Below are 20,838 nucleotides of genomic sequence, written 5' to 3' on the forward strand. Positions count from 1 at the left end.
ATGAATGTAGGTTGCAATGACACCTTTTATTGGCTAACTAAAAAGATTACAATATGCAAGCTTTGATTACATCTTGCCTGAAGAAGGGGTCTGAGTTGCCTCGAAAGTTTGCATATTGTAATCTTTTTAGTTAGCCAATAAAAGGTGTCATTTTGCTTGGCTTTTCTCTACCCTCAAGAGGAGAGAGAGAGGGGGCGCACGAGCAAGAGAGATAAGGAGAGAGATAAGGGGGGGGGGCGCGTGCGTGCTTGCTTGCGTCTTGAGCGAGCAAGAGAGATAAGGAGAGGGAGACGCGCATGAGAGAGAAGAACCATCAGCTTAGTTATGATCACATGATGCTCAGCAGACAAAGTGTATCCACACTTATTTATCAGTGTTATTTGTTAGGAAAATTGATTTTTATGTTGATATTTTTGGGAGTGCGGAACGGATTAACTGGATTTCCATTCTATATATATATATATGTATACAGTACATCCGGAAAGTATTTACAGCGCATCAGTTTTTCCACATTTTGTTATGTTACAGCCTTATTCCAAAATGGATTCAATTAATTTTTCTCCTCAGAATTCTACACACAACCCATAATGACAACATACATTTTTTAAATCTTATTTGCAGGTTGAAGACAAAAATGTCAGCTAAGTATGGACTTTCAATACAGCCACGTTTGGTGGATATAATTGCTGCAGTGCCACCCCAGCACCGCCAAGCGCTACTTCCTAAGCTGAAGGCCAAGCCTATTCGCACTGCAAGTGGAGTAAGTACTTAAAACAGCTCTCAAGGGCATTTTACAATTAAGTATTTGAATATATTTCATTTGCAAGTTACGTTTTTAAGTGTGGTAAATGTAGATGCATGTTACTTTTTTGTGTTTTAAATGATTTTTAGTCTAGTCTTGTTAAAACTCATCGGCCAAGTTGTAGTGATTCTTAGCCTTTTTTCTTGGAGTACCATGCACATGAATTTAAATATATCACCTTTTCTCAGTGTTAAAATGTTAAGTTCTGAACACTAAATGTGTTTTATTTATCCACCCAAAAATACTGAATTTGAGTGTTTTAATGAGTTATTATGGATAGGTTTTATACATGTGTGTATGTCTTTTAATTTTACTTGTGCCTAGTGTTTTTTTTTTTTTTATTAATAATTTTTATGTCAATAATACTGGCGGTCTTGTGGCCTGGCCCTGTAGATTTTATTTTTCTCTCCAGCCGTCTGGAGTGTATTTTTTTTTCTGTCCTCCCTGGCCATCGGACCTTGCTTTTATGCTATGTTAATTAGTGTTCCTTAATTTTAATTCTTATTTATTTTTTCTCTTTCTTCATCATGTAAAGAACTTTGAGCTTACATTATTTGTATGAGAATGTGCTATATAAATAAATGCTGCTGTTGTTCTTGTGGTTTGATAAGGTTTAATTAGAAAGCCTAAAATTTCCATACTCTGCTGGTGTGTAAGGCAGGATTAAGTATGAGCCAGATGCATACCAAAAGAAATCTCTTAATTTTAAAGGTTCATCTTAAAGTTTTAGTGAAATTTTAAAGCAAACAGTCCACAAAAGAATGGAGAAGGGTTATTACACATGTAGAATAATCTGCAAAAAAAGAAAAGTGCTTTTTCTTGTTAAACTTCAGTTGTTTCTACAATTAAGGTTCAGTTATTTCTCATGGCTTCACCATCAGTTTCAGGTTTGTCTGCCGTTGTCCGTTTTTGTTGTGGGATCTTTCTTCATGTTCCTGATTGAGACGTTCTGAGTTTAGTTTTTCTCCTGAACTTTTTGGAGATCTATGATTGTTTGGAGATGTACCTGCAGTTGTTCCGTTGTCTTCATTAAGATCTCGCTGGCCATCTTAGGGTTTGCAAGAGACCTTGCTTGCTTATGACACTTTGGTCTGACCTGGTATAGCGTGAGAAAGTCGCAGCTTTCTTTCGGGCTTTGTTCGGTTGTCGGTCCATTCTGCTGTAGGGCTGGCTGGCTAACGTGTTTTTGAACCTTTGTGCCTGGTGGCATGTTGGGGAGCAGTTGCCCACATGAAGAATGACTAGTTTTTATTTAATATAATTTTTTCTGTATCTGATCCCCTGGTCTTCATCTTATGGGCTAAAGATTATGCCTTTTAATGGTGCTTGCTTAATAATCTATTGAGCTGAGGAGTTTGAACTGGATGCCTCACCTAGGAGCTGGATTATATAATCACTGTGTTGCTCTTGGAATTTTAGGACGGCCCCAATAAATAAAAAACGGTTCTCTTCGGAGGCTGTGTTGGAATATGCCCTCCGGTTATTTGACCATCAATTTAATTCCTGTCATCTATTTTGCTACTGGATTTTCTCTCTGTGGTTCAAGTGCGAGGGGTGAAGAAGTTAACTTTGATATCCTTCGTTCACTTCAATACTCGCGTATGATGAAGGCAAATAAAAAACGTGAAACACCATCAAATGGCTCAGTGAAGGTGGCCTTAATGAATGTTCGGTCTATAGCCAACAAATCTTTTATTTTTTATTATTTTTTTACGTCTTGCAACCTAAACTTTCTATTTATGTCAGAGACTCCATTATCACTCCACTCCTGATTGTACCTTTTTTAACTCTTCTAGAATCACTGGTTGAGCGACGTCGGGCTTGCTACTATTTTTTCAGAATTGTTTTAAATGTAGACTTTTGACTGTAGTCAATTTCTTCAGTTTTGAGGCTCAGCTGTTTAACTCTTTGAGAGCTGAATATTTTTTCCAAAAGATTACGTTATCTGAAAAGCACACAAAGCAATGGTTTCACACAGAAGTCAACATAAAACATCTTTTGCTGTGTGCTGTGGCCACCCGGTCACAGTCTCATGGGTAGCATGACAACTGGCAAAAATGTGTGGCAGGCTATCTGCCAGGCTGTCTTCACGGGGTCAGGGGTGGCAGTTGCAGTCACACAATCATTGTAAGTGTAGGACTTCCCAGGCGAATGTTGCCCTGTCAGCTTCATGACAGGGTTCAGCACCACAATCAGCTGGGGATTAATCAGCTGATGTGGTACCTCATGTTCGTTTTCGAGTCAGAGTCCAATTCAGTGATAATATGCAAAACGTCATCCATGGAGTACTTTGTGTTATGCATTTGCTTTAATCGCTCGCCAGATGTTGATGCCATTTTTGCTGTTTGCCCTTCTTTACTCATGCGAGTGCAGGGAGACTCGGTTAAACCAGTGAAGCTAACTTTCCTTCTAGCAAAGAGAGTCCAACTATAACCTAATGGTGGGTTAAATGACGCCACTCCTGCACTCAGACAGGAATGCAGGCAGGCCGAACAGAGGAGGAAAAAGTCTGCAGGTCTCAAAAAATTCTCAGAAGTTGCTGGAAGTCCTATCAAGAGGCTGTGACAGCAGCAAAATCAATTTTTTTTTATCTTTTCAAAACTAATGCTGCCTTGAGACCTAGTGTGCTGTTTAGCTCTGTAAACACTCTCTTAAACCCACCGGTCAGCCTGAGACCTGTGAGCTTTTTTTCAATTGTTTTATAAATAAAATCCAAGCCATTCGTTCTAGCATTACTTTTCTGGGTGTTGTTCACTGTGGGACGACACCAGCCCCTCAAAGGCCAGTGCACAGCCAGTTTACTTCCTTTCAACCTATTTCTTCTTCTCATTTAGCTAATATAATCCTGCATGTGAAACCTTCCAGTTATCCTGTAGATATGTTACCCCCGTGCCTATTTAAAGATGCTTTCAGGGGGCTTTTAATCCAATTGTTTTGACTATTATTACCAACTATCTAAAAATCTGGTATAATGCCAGACAACTTTAAACATGCAATTGTTTAGCCTTTGCTGAAGAAGGCCACACTTGATCCTACAGCTCTTTCAAACTATAGGCCTATTTCTAAGCTCCCGTTTCTGTCCAAAATTATGGAGAAAGTGGTTTCTTTGCAGTTACTTTCATATCTGGAGGATAACAATGTATGTGATGTGTTTCAGTCAGGTTTTAAAAAAAAACATAGTACTGAATTGGCTTTGATTAAGGTGACAAATGATATTCTATTAACTTTAGACTCTGGCTCTTCTGCAATCTTGGTCTTACTCAGTGTAGATCACAGTGCGGCATTTGACACTGGCCATGGGGTTCTGTTAAAACAAGTTGAGGATGGAGTAGGCATTTAAGGCTGTGCATTGAAATGGTTTGAGTCCTACCTTAAAGGTAGATCTATGTCTGTTAACATAGATAGGAATTTTTCACCGCCAGCTCCTCTCACATTAGGCGTCCCACAAGGTTCTGTCCTGGCTCCCCTTTCATTTTCCCTTTATCTGCTCTTATTATCTTTCTTTTACAAACATGATGTCACATATCATTATGCTTATGATATGCAGCTGTACCTCAAAGTTAGTCCTGACATCAGTTCTTCTGTAAAATACTCAGCATGGGTTAATCTCTGAACACATGCTACTGGCCAACCCTTCAGAACCAGGTGATGATCTTCAGTCAGAATTAGACGACAAATATGGACAGTTATCCAGCCTGGTGAAGCACATAAAGGATGTACAAAGAAATTAATCTAACTGTGAAAAAACTGTGAATTATTGTGGAATATTTCCTCATCCTGATAACGGAATACAAAAGGTTAAGTGATGAATTATTCTCCATGCAAAGTGATGAAGGCGAACAGAAACGACTACGTAAAGGTTTTGATGATAAACTGAGGACTGTACATATGTTTAAGGGAAAGATGATGGAATGGGTTTCAAAAACCCATCAAAATAAAAGCCTCTCCAAGCTGCCTTCGAATTCTGCAAAGCAATTTATAAGGCTATAGATTTATTGACACTATCACTCCTGCCAACAGTATCTCCTAAGTCTCTGCAAAAACTAAAAGTCAAGCAAATTCAACAACTACCTTTGTTAGTGCCATCAGAGCACAAGAAACTGAATACGCAGTGTTGCTTGCCAGAGCCGAAGCCACAAAAAGACAGGCACTAGTTATAGAAGAGGCACGGTCGAAAGCCAAAAGAGAACCTGAAGAAGCACAGCTAAAGGCAGAAAGTGATCAACTGGCATTAAAGGCTTACATGAAAATTTGTGCAAAATTGAGAGCTCTTAAAGGATGCAGCCATGTTCTAAGTAAACCAAGTCCTTATAATGCTCCTGATAAACTAGATGTGAGGAATGAAGAGCCATATGATGCAAGTATTTTATTTAAAGATGCAACTTTTTATTTAAAAATGAAAGTAAATACAAACCTCTCCTACAGTACAGTGGAACTTCAGTTCACGAACTTCTCGGTTCACGACCAAAAAGTTCGCCAAACTTTTGCCTCGGTTCACGACCACACACTCCATACGAACAAGCCAGTTTCCCTTTTAGTTTGTGCGCCCCAATGATTTCCGCACATGTTGCATTGTTCTCGGTCAGACGTGCCTGCCTGCTGCCGAGAGAGAGAGAGGGAGGGTGTGTGCACATGCGTGCCTGCCTGCTGCTGAGAGAGAGGGGGAGGGTGCTGCACATGCGTGCCTGTCTGCTGCTGAGAAAGAGAGGGGGAGGGTGCGTGCACGTGTGTGCCTGCCTGCTGCTGAGATAGAGAGTGGGAAGGTGGGTGCTACTGAGAGGGAGAGAGAGAGAGCGCGAGCCTGCACGTGCGTGCCTGCCTGGCTGGTTCATACTCGCCGATTACTGTATTTAGGCAGAGCCGCTCCCTGTTCATTGTTCTCATTCAGACGTGCATTCTTTATCTGCGCTCTCTGTGTGCTCTACACTATTTTGTGTGCTTTTGCAGTTAACTATGGATTCTAAACAAGTGAAGAGTGGTGAGAAGAAAGTTTTGAAGAAAATTGAAATCGAAGTAAAGAAAGAAATTATTGAAAAGTTTGAGCATGGCGTTCGTGTTACTGATCTTGCCACCGAGTACAAGAAGTTTTTGACTATTCTAAAGCAGAAAGAATCTATTAAAGCAGCTGATATTGCAAAAGGGGTTACAGCGTTAACCAGGCAGATGCTTCAAGTGCTGGAAGAGGTGGAAAAACTGTTTACCAGTTTACTCATTTACCAATTTGAGAACCCTTGTGCTTTCAAGTAGCACAATGTAAACAAAGCCAGACTGCCAGTAATGTGTTGAGGGCAAACACGAAGGGTCGAGTCACAAGGACTTTGTTTTTGGAATGGCTGCTTGAGGCATTCGCTCCCACCAGCTAAACAGCTAAAAACACCAGAAACCCAAGAAATCACAAGAGAGAAAACACCTGAAGGAAAACATCCCTCCATTGCGGAGTCAGACTGTCCCTCCTCTCCAAACAAGTTCCTCCTCACTTCATGCCAGAACTCGACTAATGCAAGGTTAGTTTTCTTGGTGGTTTTTGTGTTACGGATTTTTCAAAAGTTAATTTTTCAGTTCGTAGCGTGAATTGTTGCAATGTTACTTTTCTCTTTTTTCAAATGTTCCTTTTTTACCCTGTGTTTAAAACTCATTTTTAAAAAAAATTGTTTACTGTACTGTACAATACAGCGATTAGGCTGTAAGGCTAATAGCGTGATCTCCTGCACTGTTACTTTTTTGGTTGCCTGTGGTTGGTTTTTAAATAAATTTCAGATTTGTTCTAATGTTCGTTTTTTTCTGCTGTGCTTAAATCTCATTTTAAAAAAAAGTGTTCACAGCGATTGGGCTGTAAGGCTAATAGCGTGATCTCCTGGACTGTTACTTTTTTGGTAGCTTGTGGTTGGTTTTTAAATTAAAGTTCGGATTTGTTGAAATGTTCCTATCTGCTCAGAGAGAGAGAGGGAGAGAGAGAGAGCGAGAGCTTGTGTAGCTCAGCAGGGAGCCTGGGTGTTTTGTGTCAGTGTTATTCAATGTTTTTACATTAGTTTACTATTACACTGTGCATTCTGTGGTTTAATTAACTATATTTGTGCTTAATCTTTACATACAGTTCATACGGTCTGGAATGGATTAATTGTATTTACATACAATCCTATGGGAGAAATTGCTTTGGTTCACGACCAACTCGGTTTACGACCAGAGTTTTGGAACGAATTATGGTCGTAAACCAAGGTTCCACTGTATTATGAACAGCAAAACAAGATGCACATGCCCAATGTACCCCATAGAAAGGTTCCAGTATGTGATGGTGACCCATCGATTTATAATGAACTTTCTCTGGGCATTTGACTGTGCTGTTGATGATGTGGTGGACAACCCAAAGATAAATTAGAATTCTTAGTACAATTTACCAAAAGTATGCCTCATGACATTGTGCAATGCTTGTACCAATCTGCTACCAGCAGAAGGCTACAGAAAGGCCAGGAAGAAGCTTGAGACCTTTTATGGAAACCACCTACACATAGCCGATGCGTTAATGAAGAAAGCCAAGAAGTGGTGGCAAATAAGATTGGACAACGGAGAGGGTCTAAAAGCGTATGCAGTCTTTCTTTGTAACTGTATAATAAGCGTTATGTCCAGTTTGAAGGATGGAAATCAATTTGACAAAGGTTCAAAAGTTCACATTATAACATCAAAGCTCCCCTAAGAACTACTAGGGCATTGGCAATATACAGTTTCAAAGATCAAAAATAAAGAAGACAGAAGGCCACGACTTGCTGACCTAGTTGACTTTCTGGAACAACAAGCTACAATAGCCATGCCCCCTACCTGTATTGCCTGCCTCAAATTGGGACCCGAGTGCTGCCGTGAAGCAGACGACACCTCAGTACCACACCAGTTACGAGCCTCAACAGACCTGGGTATGAGGCTCCCGAGGGCTTTCTCCCATCCCTTTCATAACACGAGCAGCCTTCCTATGGGCAGCAGCAGCAGAGGTACTGCTACAGAGAGCAAAAAGGAGTCCTGTCTGCATCTTGGAGGTGTGTGAAGTGTTTTTTTTAAGGTGGCTGGAGTGTCAATCCTGCCACTAACCCGTATGATTTTCCTGCAAGTTGGAGGACCGCTTGCAGGGCCAGATGCAGTCTAACATCATACCCAGGGCAAGTCTTGAAATGACAGATGTTTATGGATGATTTGATGATGTTGTCATGCCAGTGACTTTTAACCCTCAGGTCATACAGATGGCCATTCCATTCTTTGTGGTGTTGTCTGGAGTAAATTGCAGAAACCACCAAATGCATCATGCTTTCAGCAGTAGCTCTCCTTTGAATGTTGTATTATTGTGATTTGTGATAAGTTGATATTACTGTTACTGTTTCTTTTTCTCCTCTTATACTCACTGTTGTACCTCTAGAGAAAGATAAAGATATTGCCACGTTTGGGTCACAGAGTTGCACAGATTTATTCGGGGTTTTCAAGAAACAGAAAATTTAGTTGAATACAGCATAATAAAGTATAAAGAATATAGCAGAGGATGTCTGGGGGAATATAGACAAGGCAGTGAGACAAAAGGACAGCTGCAACACAGGTTTAAAATGTTTGAAGCCTGTGCGGTTAAGCAGCAGCAGCACCTATCCTGCAGCTGATCTAGCAAAGACAAGATAAAAAAAAAAAAACTATTTCTTTCCTATTGAATGGTTTCAGAGGAGCAGTCAAGTCCCCTTGTGGCTGCGTTCAGCATGTTTACAATATAAACTCCTTAAAAAAATTAAAGGAACACTTTGAAAAAACCTCAGATCTCAATGGGAAAAAAATCATGCTGGATATCTATACTGATATGGACTGGGTCATGTTTTAGGAAAGAAAGGATGCCACATCATTTGATGGAAATGAAAATTATCAACCTACAGAGGGCTGAATTAAAATACACCACTAAAATCAAACTGAAAAAATGAATGCGGTAGGCTAGTCTATTTTTCTGAGATTTCATTGTAGCAACTCTGAATCATAATCAGTAGTTTGTATGGCCTCCATGTGCTTGAATGCTTGCCTGACAATTTTGGGGCATGCTCCTAATCAGACGACAGATGGTGTCCTGGGGAATCTCCTCCCAGATCTTGACCAGGGCATTACTGAGCTCCTGGACAGTCTGAGGTGTAATCTGGTGGCGCCGGATGGACTGAAACATAATGTCCCAGAAGTGTTCTATTGGATTTAGGTCAGACGAGCATGGGGGCCAGTCAATGGTATCCTTTCCTTCATCCTCCAGTCAATGGTATCCTTTCCTTCATCCTCCAGGAACTGCCTGCATGCCACATGAGGCTGAGCATTGTCGTGCATAGGTTCTGACAGTGGGTCCAAGGATTTCATCCCGAAACCTAATAGCTGTCAAAGTGCTGTTGTTTGGCCTGTAGAGGTCTGTGTGCCCCTCCATGGATATGCCTCCCCAGACCATCACTGACCCACCACCAAACCGGTCATGCTGAACGATGTTACAGTCAGTATAGCGTTCTCCATGACTTCTTCAGACCCTTTCACGTCTATCACATGTGCCCAGGGTGAACCTGCTCTCATCGGTGAAAAGCACAGGGCACTGGTGGTGGACCTGTCAATTCTGGTATTCTATGGCAAATGCCAATCGAGCTCCACGGTGCTGGGTCCTCCGTATGAAGTCTATTTCTGATTTGGTCAGACACATTCACAACGGTGGCCTGCTGTAGGTCATTTTGTAGGGCTCTGGCAGTTCTCATTCTGTTCCACCTTGCCCAAAGGAGCAGATACTGGTTCTGCTGATAGGTTAAGACCCTCTCCAGCTCTCCTAGAATAACTGCCTATCTCCTGGAATCTCCTCCATGCCCTTGAAACTGTGATGGGAGACACAGCAAACCTTCTGGCATCTTCATGTGCCATCCTGGAGAAGTTGGACTACCATAGCCAAATGCAAAACTAGTTAAAAAGCAGCCAGAAGAGATGATGAAGGAAAAATGTCAGTTAAACCATTCCTGTTTTGTGGGTTGTCTCATTGTTGCCCCTCTAATACACCTGTTGTTAATTGCATTAACACCAGAGCAGCTGAAACTGATTAACAACCCCCATTGCTTCTTAACTGACCAGATCAATATCCCACAAGTTTCACTGACTTGATGCTATAGTCTGATTAAAAATTGTTCCTTTAATACTGTATATACAGACTTTTGGTTTAGTAAAGTCTGCAATCTCTAATGAACTTATTCCTGGAGAGTCTGCATCCCCTTCTGGGTACGCCTTCCAACATGCTAATAAGTCCTAAAGTCTTATGCAAGTATGGAGCACAAAAAGTATAATAATGACATGTAAATTAAAAGAATGCAATTTGAAAAACAGTAAATGTGGAGCTGTAATGTGAGTCAAGTCTTGAGACATAAGCAAGTGTAAGTCAAGTTGAGTCATTTTTTTAAATATTGTCAAGTAAGTCACTATTCAGAAAAATTAAAACTCTATTATGAATTGGGTCAAGTTATGTGACTTTTTGTAGACAGTACAACTGGTTTTGTAAGTCCAAGAGGGTCATATACAGAATACTACATGTTGTGGCAGGCTTATCTTTTGATTTTATTTTACATTTGAAACTGCCTGTTTCTGTGCACCACTGAACAACTGAGCACACTCCGTTGGAAGCAAATTTAGGCTCAGTCTTTCTGTTTGAGAGTTCTGTATGTATTAAGAGAGTTCTGTATGTATTAAGACTGTTCTACTGTTACTCACCCACTTGTGAACATGGAATCCCCCTCTGAAACATAGGACTTAAACATCTCTTGCCAATCTTTTTGCCCATTCCTCTGTTCCATCCGACTTTAGACGGTAGTCTGTATAAAAATTCTGAACCATAGAGCTGTTTCTTTTGCTTCTTTGGCTATTCTAAACAAAGCATATGAAGCACATCTGAGTTAAGAAGTAGCACCAAAAATATGTAGTGTCATTTGAAATTCTTCCCAATGTTTATTTAGTTTACCTTTGGGCCACCATAAAAAGTGCAGAAGACCAGTGTCTTTTTCTGGGACCTGGTAGAATTTTGATTTTGATGTCTGCCAATAAATTCACTAACTGTTTTCTAAATCTTGTGTGGACACCAGTCAGCATGTTAATTAGATCAGCACCTTTCAGAAATTTTTAATTAAGCGAAGTCCCTTGGTTTGTCTTTGAATGATACACAGCATGATGAAATATGTACTACACCTTGTCATCACAGCAACTCAGGCTTTCTTTGGGTACTGCAACAGCATAATTTTTCTCTGTTATAAGTCTCTCATGAAAGCTTTATAGGCTTCGTGGAAATCAGTACATTCACTCAGTTTTACAGTGCATCACTTTTTCCACATTTTGTTGACTAAAGAAACTGAACACAACTATTCTTCAAATCCAGACATCATTATTATGAACATGGAGAGAAAGATAATAAGCTTTAGGCTCAACAAATTCACAAGCAAGAATTGCGCAACGCAATCTTGGTAATCACCAACACGAACGGAGATAAAATCGTCCAACACAAAAATATAATGCACACTTTCAGAGACTACTATAAATCCCTATATACTGCTGAGTTTAAAGAAAACAACACACAATCTAATGAATTTCTGGATACATTACATATACCACAAATAGATGCTTTTAGTGCGGAGGAACTTGATAAACCTCTGGCGATATCAGAATTACTAGATTCTATAAAGTCACTCCAAGGCGGGAAAGCAGCAGGCCCTGATGGCTACCCTGCAGAATTTTACAATAAATTCTCCGCTAAGCTTGCTCCCCTCCTATTACCAACATTTACAGAAGCCAGAGATAACCAATCTCTTCCTCAAACCTTTCGCCAAGCACTAATCACTTTTTTTCCAAAACAAAATAAGGACTTATTACAATGTGCATCATACAGACCAATCTCACTTCTGAATAACGACGTTAAAATACTCTCTAAAATCATAGCTAGAAGGATGGAAAAAGTGCTCCCCTCTGTATTATCACAAGACCAAACTGGATTTATTATGAGCCAACACTTATGTTCAAATCTTCGATGCCTGTTTAATGTAATATACTCACCAACTAAATCAAACCCCCCAGAAATATTATTATCATTGGATGCAGAAAAAGCATTCAACATGATTGAATGGAAATACCTTTTTACTACATTGGAGAAGTTTGGATTTGGCCCAAACATTTGTGCATGGATTAAATTACTGTATACTAACCCAGAAGCTTTAGTTTGCATCAACAACATTTGCTCAGAATACTTTAAACTAGAACGTGGCACTAGACAAGGATGCCCCTTATCACCGCTGCTGTTTGCGATTGCTATTGAACCACTGGAAATACATTGTCGAAATACTGATCAAATAAAGGGGATTAGCAGAGAAGGACTGGAACAGAAAATCTCATTATACGCAGATGATATGGTATGGTATATATCGGACCCAGAAAATTCTGTGCCTGCAGTCTTAATAGCACTCACAGAATTTCAAAAGATCTCTGGTCTCAGAATTAATCTGAATAAAAGTGTACTCTTTCCCGTAAATTCTCAAGCATATAATATTAGATTAGATACCCAACCTTTTGTCATTGCAGAACAGTTTAAATACCTAGGGGTAAACATCAAAAGTAAACATAAAGCTCTATATCAACAAAATTTCGTCGTCTACATGGAAAAAATTAAACAAGACTTGCATAGATGGTCAAACCTTCATCTCACACTAGCTGGAAGAATTAACACTATTAAGATGAATATTCTTCCTAAGCTCTTTTTTTATTTCAAAACATTCCAATATACATTAATAAATTATTTTTTAGGCAATTAGATTCAACAATAACCTCATTTATTTGGAATTCAAAACATCCACACATCAAAAGAGCGACCCTACAAAGACAAAAGGCAGAAGGCGGCATGGCTCTACTTAACTTCCAGTTTTATTACTGGGCAGCAAATATATTGGCGATTAGAACCTGGACACAAATAGAAGAACATACACAGGAATTGACCGCAATAGAAGTAAAATCCTGCAGTACTTCTTTGTATTCCTTGCTCTGTGCTCCAATAAATACACGTTATCGGCAATATACAAATAACCCAATTGTGCTCCACTCACTTAGAATCTGGATCCAATATAGAAAGCATTTTAAGATGGAGAAGCTTCTATCTGTGGAAACTCTGCAAGAGAACCACCTCTTTCAACCTTTACAAACATATGCAGTTTTTAATATCTGGAAAAAATTTGGAATTAACTTGCTTAGAGATCTTTATATAGACAACGTCTTTGCATCCTATGAACAATTACATTCCAAATTTAACATTCCAGCTACACATTTCTTTCACTATCTTCTAATCAGGAACTTTGTTAAACAGAACCTTCCAGATTTTCCTCATCTTGCACCCTCATCCATGCTAGAAAAAATATTGCTCAATCTCAAGGACTTAGACTCCATTTCTACAATATATAAAATCATTTTACAATCCCTCCCTTTCAAAGATCCAAGAGGACACTGGGAAAAAGATCTCTCAATTAATATATCAGAAAAGGAGTGGAAAGTAGCAATGCAGAGAATTCACTCAAGCTCCATATGCGCAAACCATACAATAATACAACTCTAAATTATATATCGAGCACATCTGTCTCGACTAAAACTCTCCAAAATGTTTCCAGTGCATGATCCAAACTGCGAACGTTGCAACCAAGTCCCAGCCTCACTGGGTCACATGTTTTGGTCCTGCACCAAATTAACATCATTCTGGACCAAAATTTTTAATTACCTTTCAGACAGCCTTGGACTTACAATCCCTCCTAACCCATTAACAGCTGTGTTTGGGGTTCTTCCAGAGGGGCTTAAAGTGGAGAAAGACAAACAAATTGTGATTGCATTCACTACACTTTTGGCACGCAGACTGATTTTGATAAACTGGAAGAACCCAAACTCTCCTCTTTTAAGTCAGTGGGAAACCAATGTGTTATATTATTTGAAATTGGAAAATATCAAATTCTCACTTAGAGGATCCGTACAGACTTTTTTCAAAACATGGCAGTATCTAATGAGTAACATTTTAAAATAAGGTCATGAAGCACTGAGAATTTATTAATTTATGTATGTTTACAAGCCTTAAATTTTACGCTGTTTGGCTTGCTCTCTCTCTCAGGGGTGGGGATCGATCTGTTCTTAACTCACAGATGAGTTAGTCAGTCATTCAGGGCTTTGCCTTTTATTAGTATAGATTTGCAATAACTTGTATTTATAGTGGTATAAAGCAAGGATGATAAAGAAGTTCTGCAGGATTTTATTTCTATTGGGGACCAAGCCTGTGTATGTTCATCTATTTCTGTCCATGTTTAGGATTTTATAGATTGTATGTTTGCTGCCCAGTAATAAAATTGAAAAGTAAGTAGAGCCATGCTGCCTTCTGTCTTCGGTCTTTGTAAGGTAGCCCTTTGGATACATCGATGTTTTGAATCTATACAAGTAAAAGGCAAAGCCCTGATTGACTGACTGACTCATCACTAATTCTCCAACTTCTCGTGTAGGTAGAAGGCTGAAATTTGCCAGGCTCATTCCTTACAGCTTACTTACAAAGTTAGGCAGGTTTCATTTCGAAATTCTATGCATAACGGTCATAACTGGAACCTACTTATGTACAGTACATATATACAGTCATATCCTGCAGCTCGGTCGCCATGTGAGGCGGAGTTGCGTCCCTAATCGTCATGCCTCTCACGTAATTGAGTGCCTGCCCATATAAGGCTGTCCATCAGCAGCAATCCAATACACACACTGCTGCTAAATATTTGCGGGTGAAGGACTGTGCTTTTGCAAATGATGATGAGGTAGTCAGGGATAGACTAGTGTTTGGCACAAACTCAGCGGAAGTGCGAGAGAAACTTTTAAGTACCGGGTCTTAGATAACATTAAATAAAGCCGTGGACATGGCAAGATCGCACGAGATAGCACAAGCACAGCTGAGAACCTTCGATGCATGTATTCTGAGCGGTTCACGTAAACTGACTGTGAATGCAGTACGCAGAGAACAAGGAAGAGCTCCAAAGAGCGCCGAACAAAAAACGCATTACACAGTTGAGAAGGCAGCAAAAGAATATGAAGCGAGTGACGCATACAAGCATATTCATAAGTGCAGCTACTGTGGAAACAAAGCACGGTGTAAACCTTAAGTTTAACTTAAGTTCATAGACAGGCTGCCGCTGGCGTTTGTCATACCTACGACGAAGACGATATTCGCGAGATACAAGTTTATTGAGAAGACGCAGGGTATAAACAAGACTTTTGATCACTTTGTAACGAAGTTGAAATTGCTGTAACAGAGTTAAAATTGCTGGTGAAGGACTGTGCTTATGCAAACAAATAGGAAAGCAAGGTGTAAAGCTTAACTTTAAATTAGGTTCATAGACACGTGGCAAATATGTACTGTACTATACTGTACCATTAATATGAACTGACTAGGTTTGGCTCTTTAACTTTGTTTACTCAAACATTGAAAGAGGATTGGATGTAAAATTAGTACTATATTTCTTGATGAAGTAATTTGGGGGAAAATACAACATCAACAACAAAACAGTGTAGTTGCATATTAGGATTACATTGAGTCAAATGTCAAACTTGTAGGTACTGGTCCCCTGACTTCGAACACCAATCTGTTGCAGAACATACATAAACTACATCACCATGGGGAATTTATATTTATGTTTAATCCAAGTGTCTTTTACAAAGTGACACAACTCCTAGACTATCTAGAAGAGATGTCATTTGAGACAACCACCACACTGACAAAAAATGTGCTAGAAACCTAAAGTAGTCTCCCCTAAATATGAGAACTGTGTGTGAGCATTGCTTACCTTAGTGTTGGAGCAGTAACATAATTAAATGTAAAAATACCCAGTACATTGAATATTGTGATTTTTTTTCCCCCATATTGAAACTCCAGCCAGTAGGCATCATACTGTTATTTTGAAGTCATAAAGTAATACTAAATATTGCTTTATTTTTGCAGATTGCAGTAGTAGCAGTAATGTGCAAACCTCATCGATGTCCTCACATCAACTTTACAGGCAATATATGTGTGTAAGTATGTTTTACTTTTTATTTTTCTTTTCATGTTTTTCCATTTTGTGACAGGAGTTGCAATATTCATTCACTTTTGAGTGATTTCCTTTAAGTCTGGCAATAAATTCTGGATAATATTTAAGAATTACCAATTATTTAAGGTTTTAAAAAAGGTATTCTGCAAAAAGCACTAACAGTTCAAATTATCATGACTTCATCTACTCATTTTAATTTCATCTCTGATTTACATTTTATATATGGGAGCTTTTTTTCTGCAAGAAAAAGGAAATGAAAATTAAAATTATAAAATGGAATCTTCTTTTGACATTTATTTTTCAATGTCTATGCACAAGAATGCTACCAAAAATAAAAATCAAATGAAGTAACACCATGAAGCTGCAAAAATCAAAAGTAAATTCACATGTGTATGTGATCAGATGATTGTTTCTAAGAAAATACCCTCATCCATCGTGACTGGTATTCAATCGATTGAAGTGGCTATAGCTATGAAGAATTATGGGAAATCAGGTGCAAAACCCCACCCTTTGACCTGCGCTAATTAACAATAGAATTAGCACAGCCAATGAAAAAAAAACTCATAAATCCGTCCCACCTTAAATCCCTTTACACCTCTCTGTCAGCTTCTTTTGTCTTCTAATTGTGTTGATAAGCCCAAGCATTAAGCAGCCTGCTATACCACCCTCCCCTACCGCCTCAGAATGGGCAACAAGTTCCCCCAGTTACTGCCTTGATTGATTATCTGGGAGTGGGCTACCCAGAATTGTAAGGGGAAGTAATTTGATGTGTTTTGTGTCTAAAACAATCTATTTAAGCACATCATTAAAACAGAAATATTTTTTTTATATTTTAGTAATAAATTAGAAAATGTAGACATGAACTGTCTGTGTGAAGGCTGATGGCCAAATATCAAGTAAATACCTTCACAAAAGCTGCAAGAACAATATGACAGCTTCCGTGGTGTAGTGGTAAGATCCGCTGATTATAATCCGGACGTTGTGAGTTCAAAACCAGCTCCCCGGCAAATCTACCGTTTTGAGTATTGAGCTGCTCTTATTGTTAATGTTATGCAATAAAAAACATACATTTGATTTGTGTCTGTAAAAGCCAGTGCAAATTCATAGTACTTGTAAAATTTCATGTTTTTTTTTTTCACTTTTATTCTCTCAGTCATGATAAAGATACAACATCTAATCCCATAATCTGACACGGTACTTTTTATCTCAATTTAAGAATAACTGCAGATGTGAGTGGTGTTTTGAGACAATGGGACAGGAAATTCTCTGATCTTGAGGAATAAAAGCTGACAAACGCACGCTGGTGAATCTGCCTTCTTTGTATCTCACCGTCATTGGAATTTTTTTTTTAATTCAGTTTTATTGAGTGTTCCTGCTCACGCTGAATTAGTATGCACCTTATGGTCCATGATGTCAAAACCGCACTGACAAAGAAAAACACAGACATATGTATATATATTTGGAATAACTTATTTTATGACTGTATAGTACATTTCGGAAAACATTGTTCCACTGATGCAACATTATTCATATTCATTCGCATTCCTTCTTGCGGTTGTAATCGGTGACTGCATTCTTTTTTTTTTATCTAGCCAGTGTTCACTTTTGGGTGCATTGTGCTGTTTCTTTTGTACTCCAGGACATGCAGAGGAAAGAATAGTATGAGGCGGTCAGTTCTGCGCTATATGCAATCATCAGAATTAAATGTTAACATTTCCCACACACCCAAGGGCCATCCTTTCTACATTTGCGACATATGTACCTGTTGCAATGTACACACTTCTCTCTGTGCTGTGGTTACTATTACACTGAAAGGGCTGGGGAAGCAGCGGTTTTGGAGCTTGTCGATGTTGCATTCTCTTTTGCTTTATCCATTACCTTTTTTTGTAAGAAGTGATGACAAAGCTCCTCTGCAAGGTGAGCCATGAACACTCTTCTTTTCTCAGTGTCCCCCATGCATGCCTTGCACAGTACATGTGTGTTGATCACTGCCAAGTCAAGTTTGTTGTAGCACAAGCAACCTGCCACCTGCATGCTCCTGCCGCACTAAATAAGTTCACGCCTTCTGGTGCATGATGTCAATGCAGCACCAAAAATAAAAGAAAGAGACAAATATATGTGACATTTTGAAGAAATCATTTTATGACTTGAATAGCACCAATCAGAAAACACCATAAGGTATATATACAGAAACACCATAAGGTATATATACAGTCTTATGAAAAGGTTCGGGATCCTCTCTAAGCCTGCATAATAATTTAATCTACTTTCAAAAAAAAGATAACAGTGGTATGTCTTTCATTTCCTAGGAACATCTGAGTACTGGGGTGTTTTCCGAACAAAGATTTTTAGTGAAGCAGTACTTAGTTGTATGAAATTAAATCAAATGTAAAAAATTGGCTGTGTAAAAATTTGGGTACCCTTTTAATTTTGCTGATTTTAATGCATGGAACTGCTTAATACTGATTACTTGCAACACCAAATTGGTTACAGGTTAGGTGCATTGGCGATTCTAAATTGTCCCTAGTGTGTGGATGTGTTTGTATGTGCGTGTGCGTACCCTGTGGTGGGCTGGCGCCCTGCCCAGTGCTTGTTCCTGCCTTATGCCCAGTGTTGGCTGGGATTGGCTCCAGCAGATCCCCGTAACCCTGTGGTTGGGATATAGCAGGTTGGATAATGGATGGATGGATGGATAGAACTTCATAGACAAGTGTGTCTAATCATGAGAAAAGGTATTTAAGGTGGTCAATTGCAAGTAGTGCTTCCTTTTTGACTCTCCTCTGAAGAGTGACAGCATGGGATCCCCAAAGCAACTCTCAAAAGATCTCAAAACAAAGATTGTTTAGTATCATGGTTTAAGAAAGGGCTACAAAAAGCTATCTCAGAGGTTTAAACTGTCAGTTTCAACTGTAAGGAATGTAATCAGGAAATGGAAAGCCACAGGCACAGTTGCTTTTAAACCCAGGTCTGGCAGGCCTAGAAAAATACAGGAGCGGCAAATGCACAGGATTGTGAGAATGGTTATAGACAACCCACAGATCACCTCCAAAGACCTGCAAGAACATCTTGCTGCAGATGGTGTATCTGTATATCTTTCTACAATTCAGCGCAATTTGCACAAAGAACATCTGTAATGCAGGGTGATGAGAAAGAAGCCCTTTCTACACTCACGCCAAAAAAAGAGTTTTTCTATTCAAATGCTTATTTAGACAAGCCAGATTCATTTTTGAACAAAGTGCTTTGGACTGATGAGACAAAAATTAAGTTATTTGGTCATAACAAAAAGCACTTTGCATGGCGGAAGAAAAACACCGCATTCCAAGAAAAACACCTACTACCTACTGTCAGATTTGGTGGAGCCATCAAATTTAACTGAACTGGAGAGATTTTTTATGGAAGAATGGTCAAAAATACCTCCATCCAGAATCCAGACACTCATCAAAGGCTATAGGAGGCGTCCAGAGGCTGTTATATTTGCAAAAGAATGCTCAACTAACAATACTAACTGTAATATCTCTGTTGGTGTGCCCAAATTTATGCACCTGTCTAATTTTGTTGTGATGCATATTGCATATTTTATGCTTATGCAATAAACTTAATGTCACTGCTGAACTACTACTGTTTCCATAAGGCATGTCATAAATTAAAAGGAAGTGGCTACTTTGAAAGCTCAGCAATAGATAAACAAAAATCCAAAGAATTAAGAGAGGTTCCCAAACATTATCATATGAATGTGTATATATATGTGTATGTATGTATATATATCTATCTATACTAATAAAAAGCAAAGCCCTCACTCACTCACTCACTCATCACTAATTCTCCAACTTCCCGTGTAGGTAGAAGGCTGAAATTTGGCAGGCTCATTCCTTACAGCTTACTTACAAAAGTTGGGCAGGTTTCATTTTGAAATTCTATGCGTAATGGTCATAACTGGAACCTATTTTTTCGTCCATATACTATAATAGACCTCTGATCGATGGCCGTGGGAGGTGTAATTTGCTGCCTGCCCATATAAGGTCGTCCGTCAGCGGCATTCCAATAGAAACACTGCTGCTAAATATTCACGGGTGAAGGACTGTGCTTATGCAGACGAAGATGAGATGGTCAGGGTGGTGTTTGGCACAAACTCAGCGAAACTGCGAGAGAAACTTTTAAGTGCCGGGTCTTAGCTAACATTAAATACAGCCGTGGACATCGCAAGAGATGGCACCAGCACAGCTGGGAATCTTCGATGCATGTACACCGAGCGGCTCACGTGAACTGATGCAGTGAACAGACAAAATGCAACAGTTTCAAAGAGTGCTGAACAAAAACCGAATTACACAATTGAGAAGGCAGCAAAAAAATATGAAGCGTGTGACACATACAAGCATATTCATAAGTGCGACTACTGCGGAAATTAAGCACATGGTGGAAAAAGTCAATGTCCCGCTAAAGGAAGACAGTGTAAAAAAAAAACAAAAAAAACCTGTGCATGCAGTGTGTCACGTCTCAGATAAAGAGGAAGACAAGCTGTTTATTGATGCAGTAAGAAACGAATCGATGAATGAAACCTGTTATCTTTACAACGATTGATAAATACGGAATGTAACTTGAACACAACACATCCTACAAATACGAACCTGATTGAAAGAAATAATGATAATCAAATCCTTCATGACAGCAACACTTATAACACTCACAAAACAATTACTGTATATTGACAATCATGTTACGTTATTTTTAAAATTTTCCCTTTTCTTTTTCATAACTTCTTTAACACACTACTTCTACGCTGTGAAGCGCGGGTATATATATATCCCGACCTACATACTCTCAAATAGACAAACCACACGCCGTGGCGCAATGAAAGAGGCTTCGCCTCTAGCGCTGACGTCCTAGGTTCGATTTCCAAGAGTGGGTGCACTGAGTATGTATGCCTGATGACCCTGAAATTAGGGCGAA

General features: G+C 39.2%; 1 protein-coding gene across 1 annotated transcript in view; it reads left to right on the forward strand.

The window, feature by feature from the left end:
* elp3 (elongator acetyltransferase complex subunit 3) overlaps positions 1-20,838 on the forward strand; it is a 412,219-nt gene that overhangs the window by 48,544 nt on the left and 342,837 nt on the right. The window contains exons 3-4 of the mRNA XM_039748296.1: positions 622-760; positions 15,804-15,874. Coding sequence (XP_039604230.1) covers positions 622-760; positions 15,804-15,874 — 210 coding nt within the window. The remainder of the gene's footprint in view (positions 1-621; positions 761-15,803; positions 15,875-20,838) is intronic.

This window comes from Polypterus senegalus, chromosome 3 (assembly GCF_016835505.1).
Source record: "Polypterus senegalus isolate Bchr_013 chromosome 3, ASM1683550v1, whole genome shotgun sequence".
Lineage (NCBI taxonomy): Eukaryota > Metazoa > Chordata > Cladistia > Polypteriformes > Polypteridae > Polypterus > Polypterus senegalus.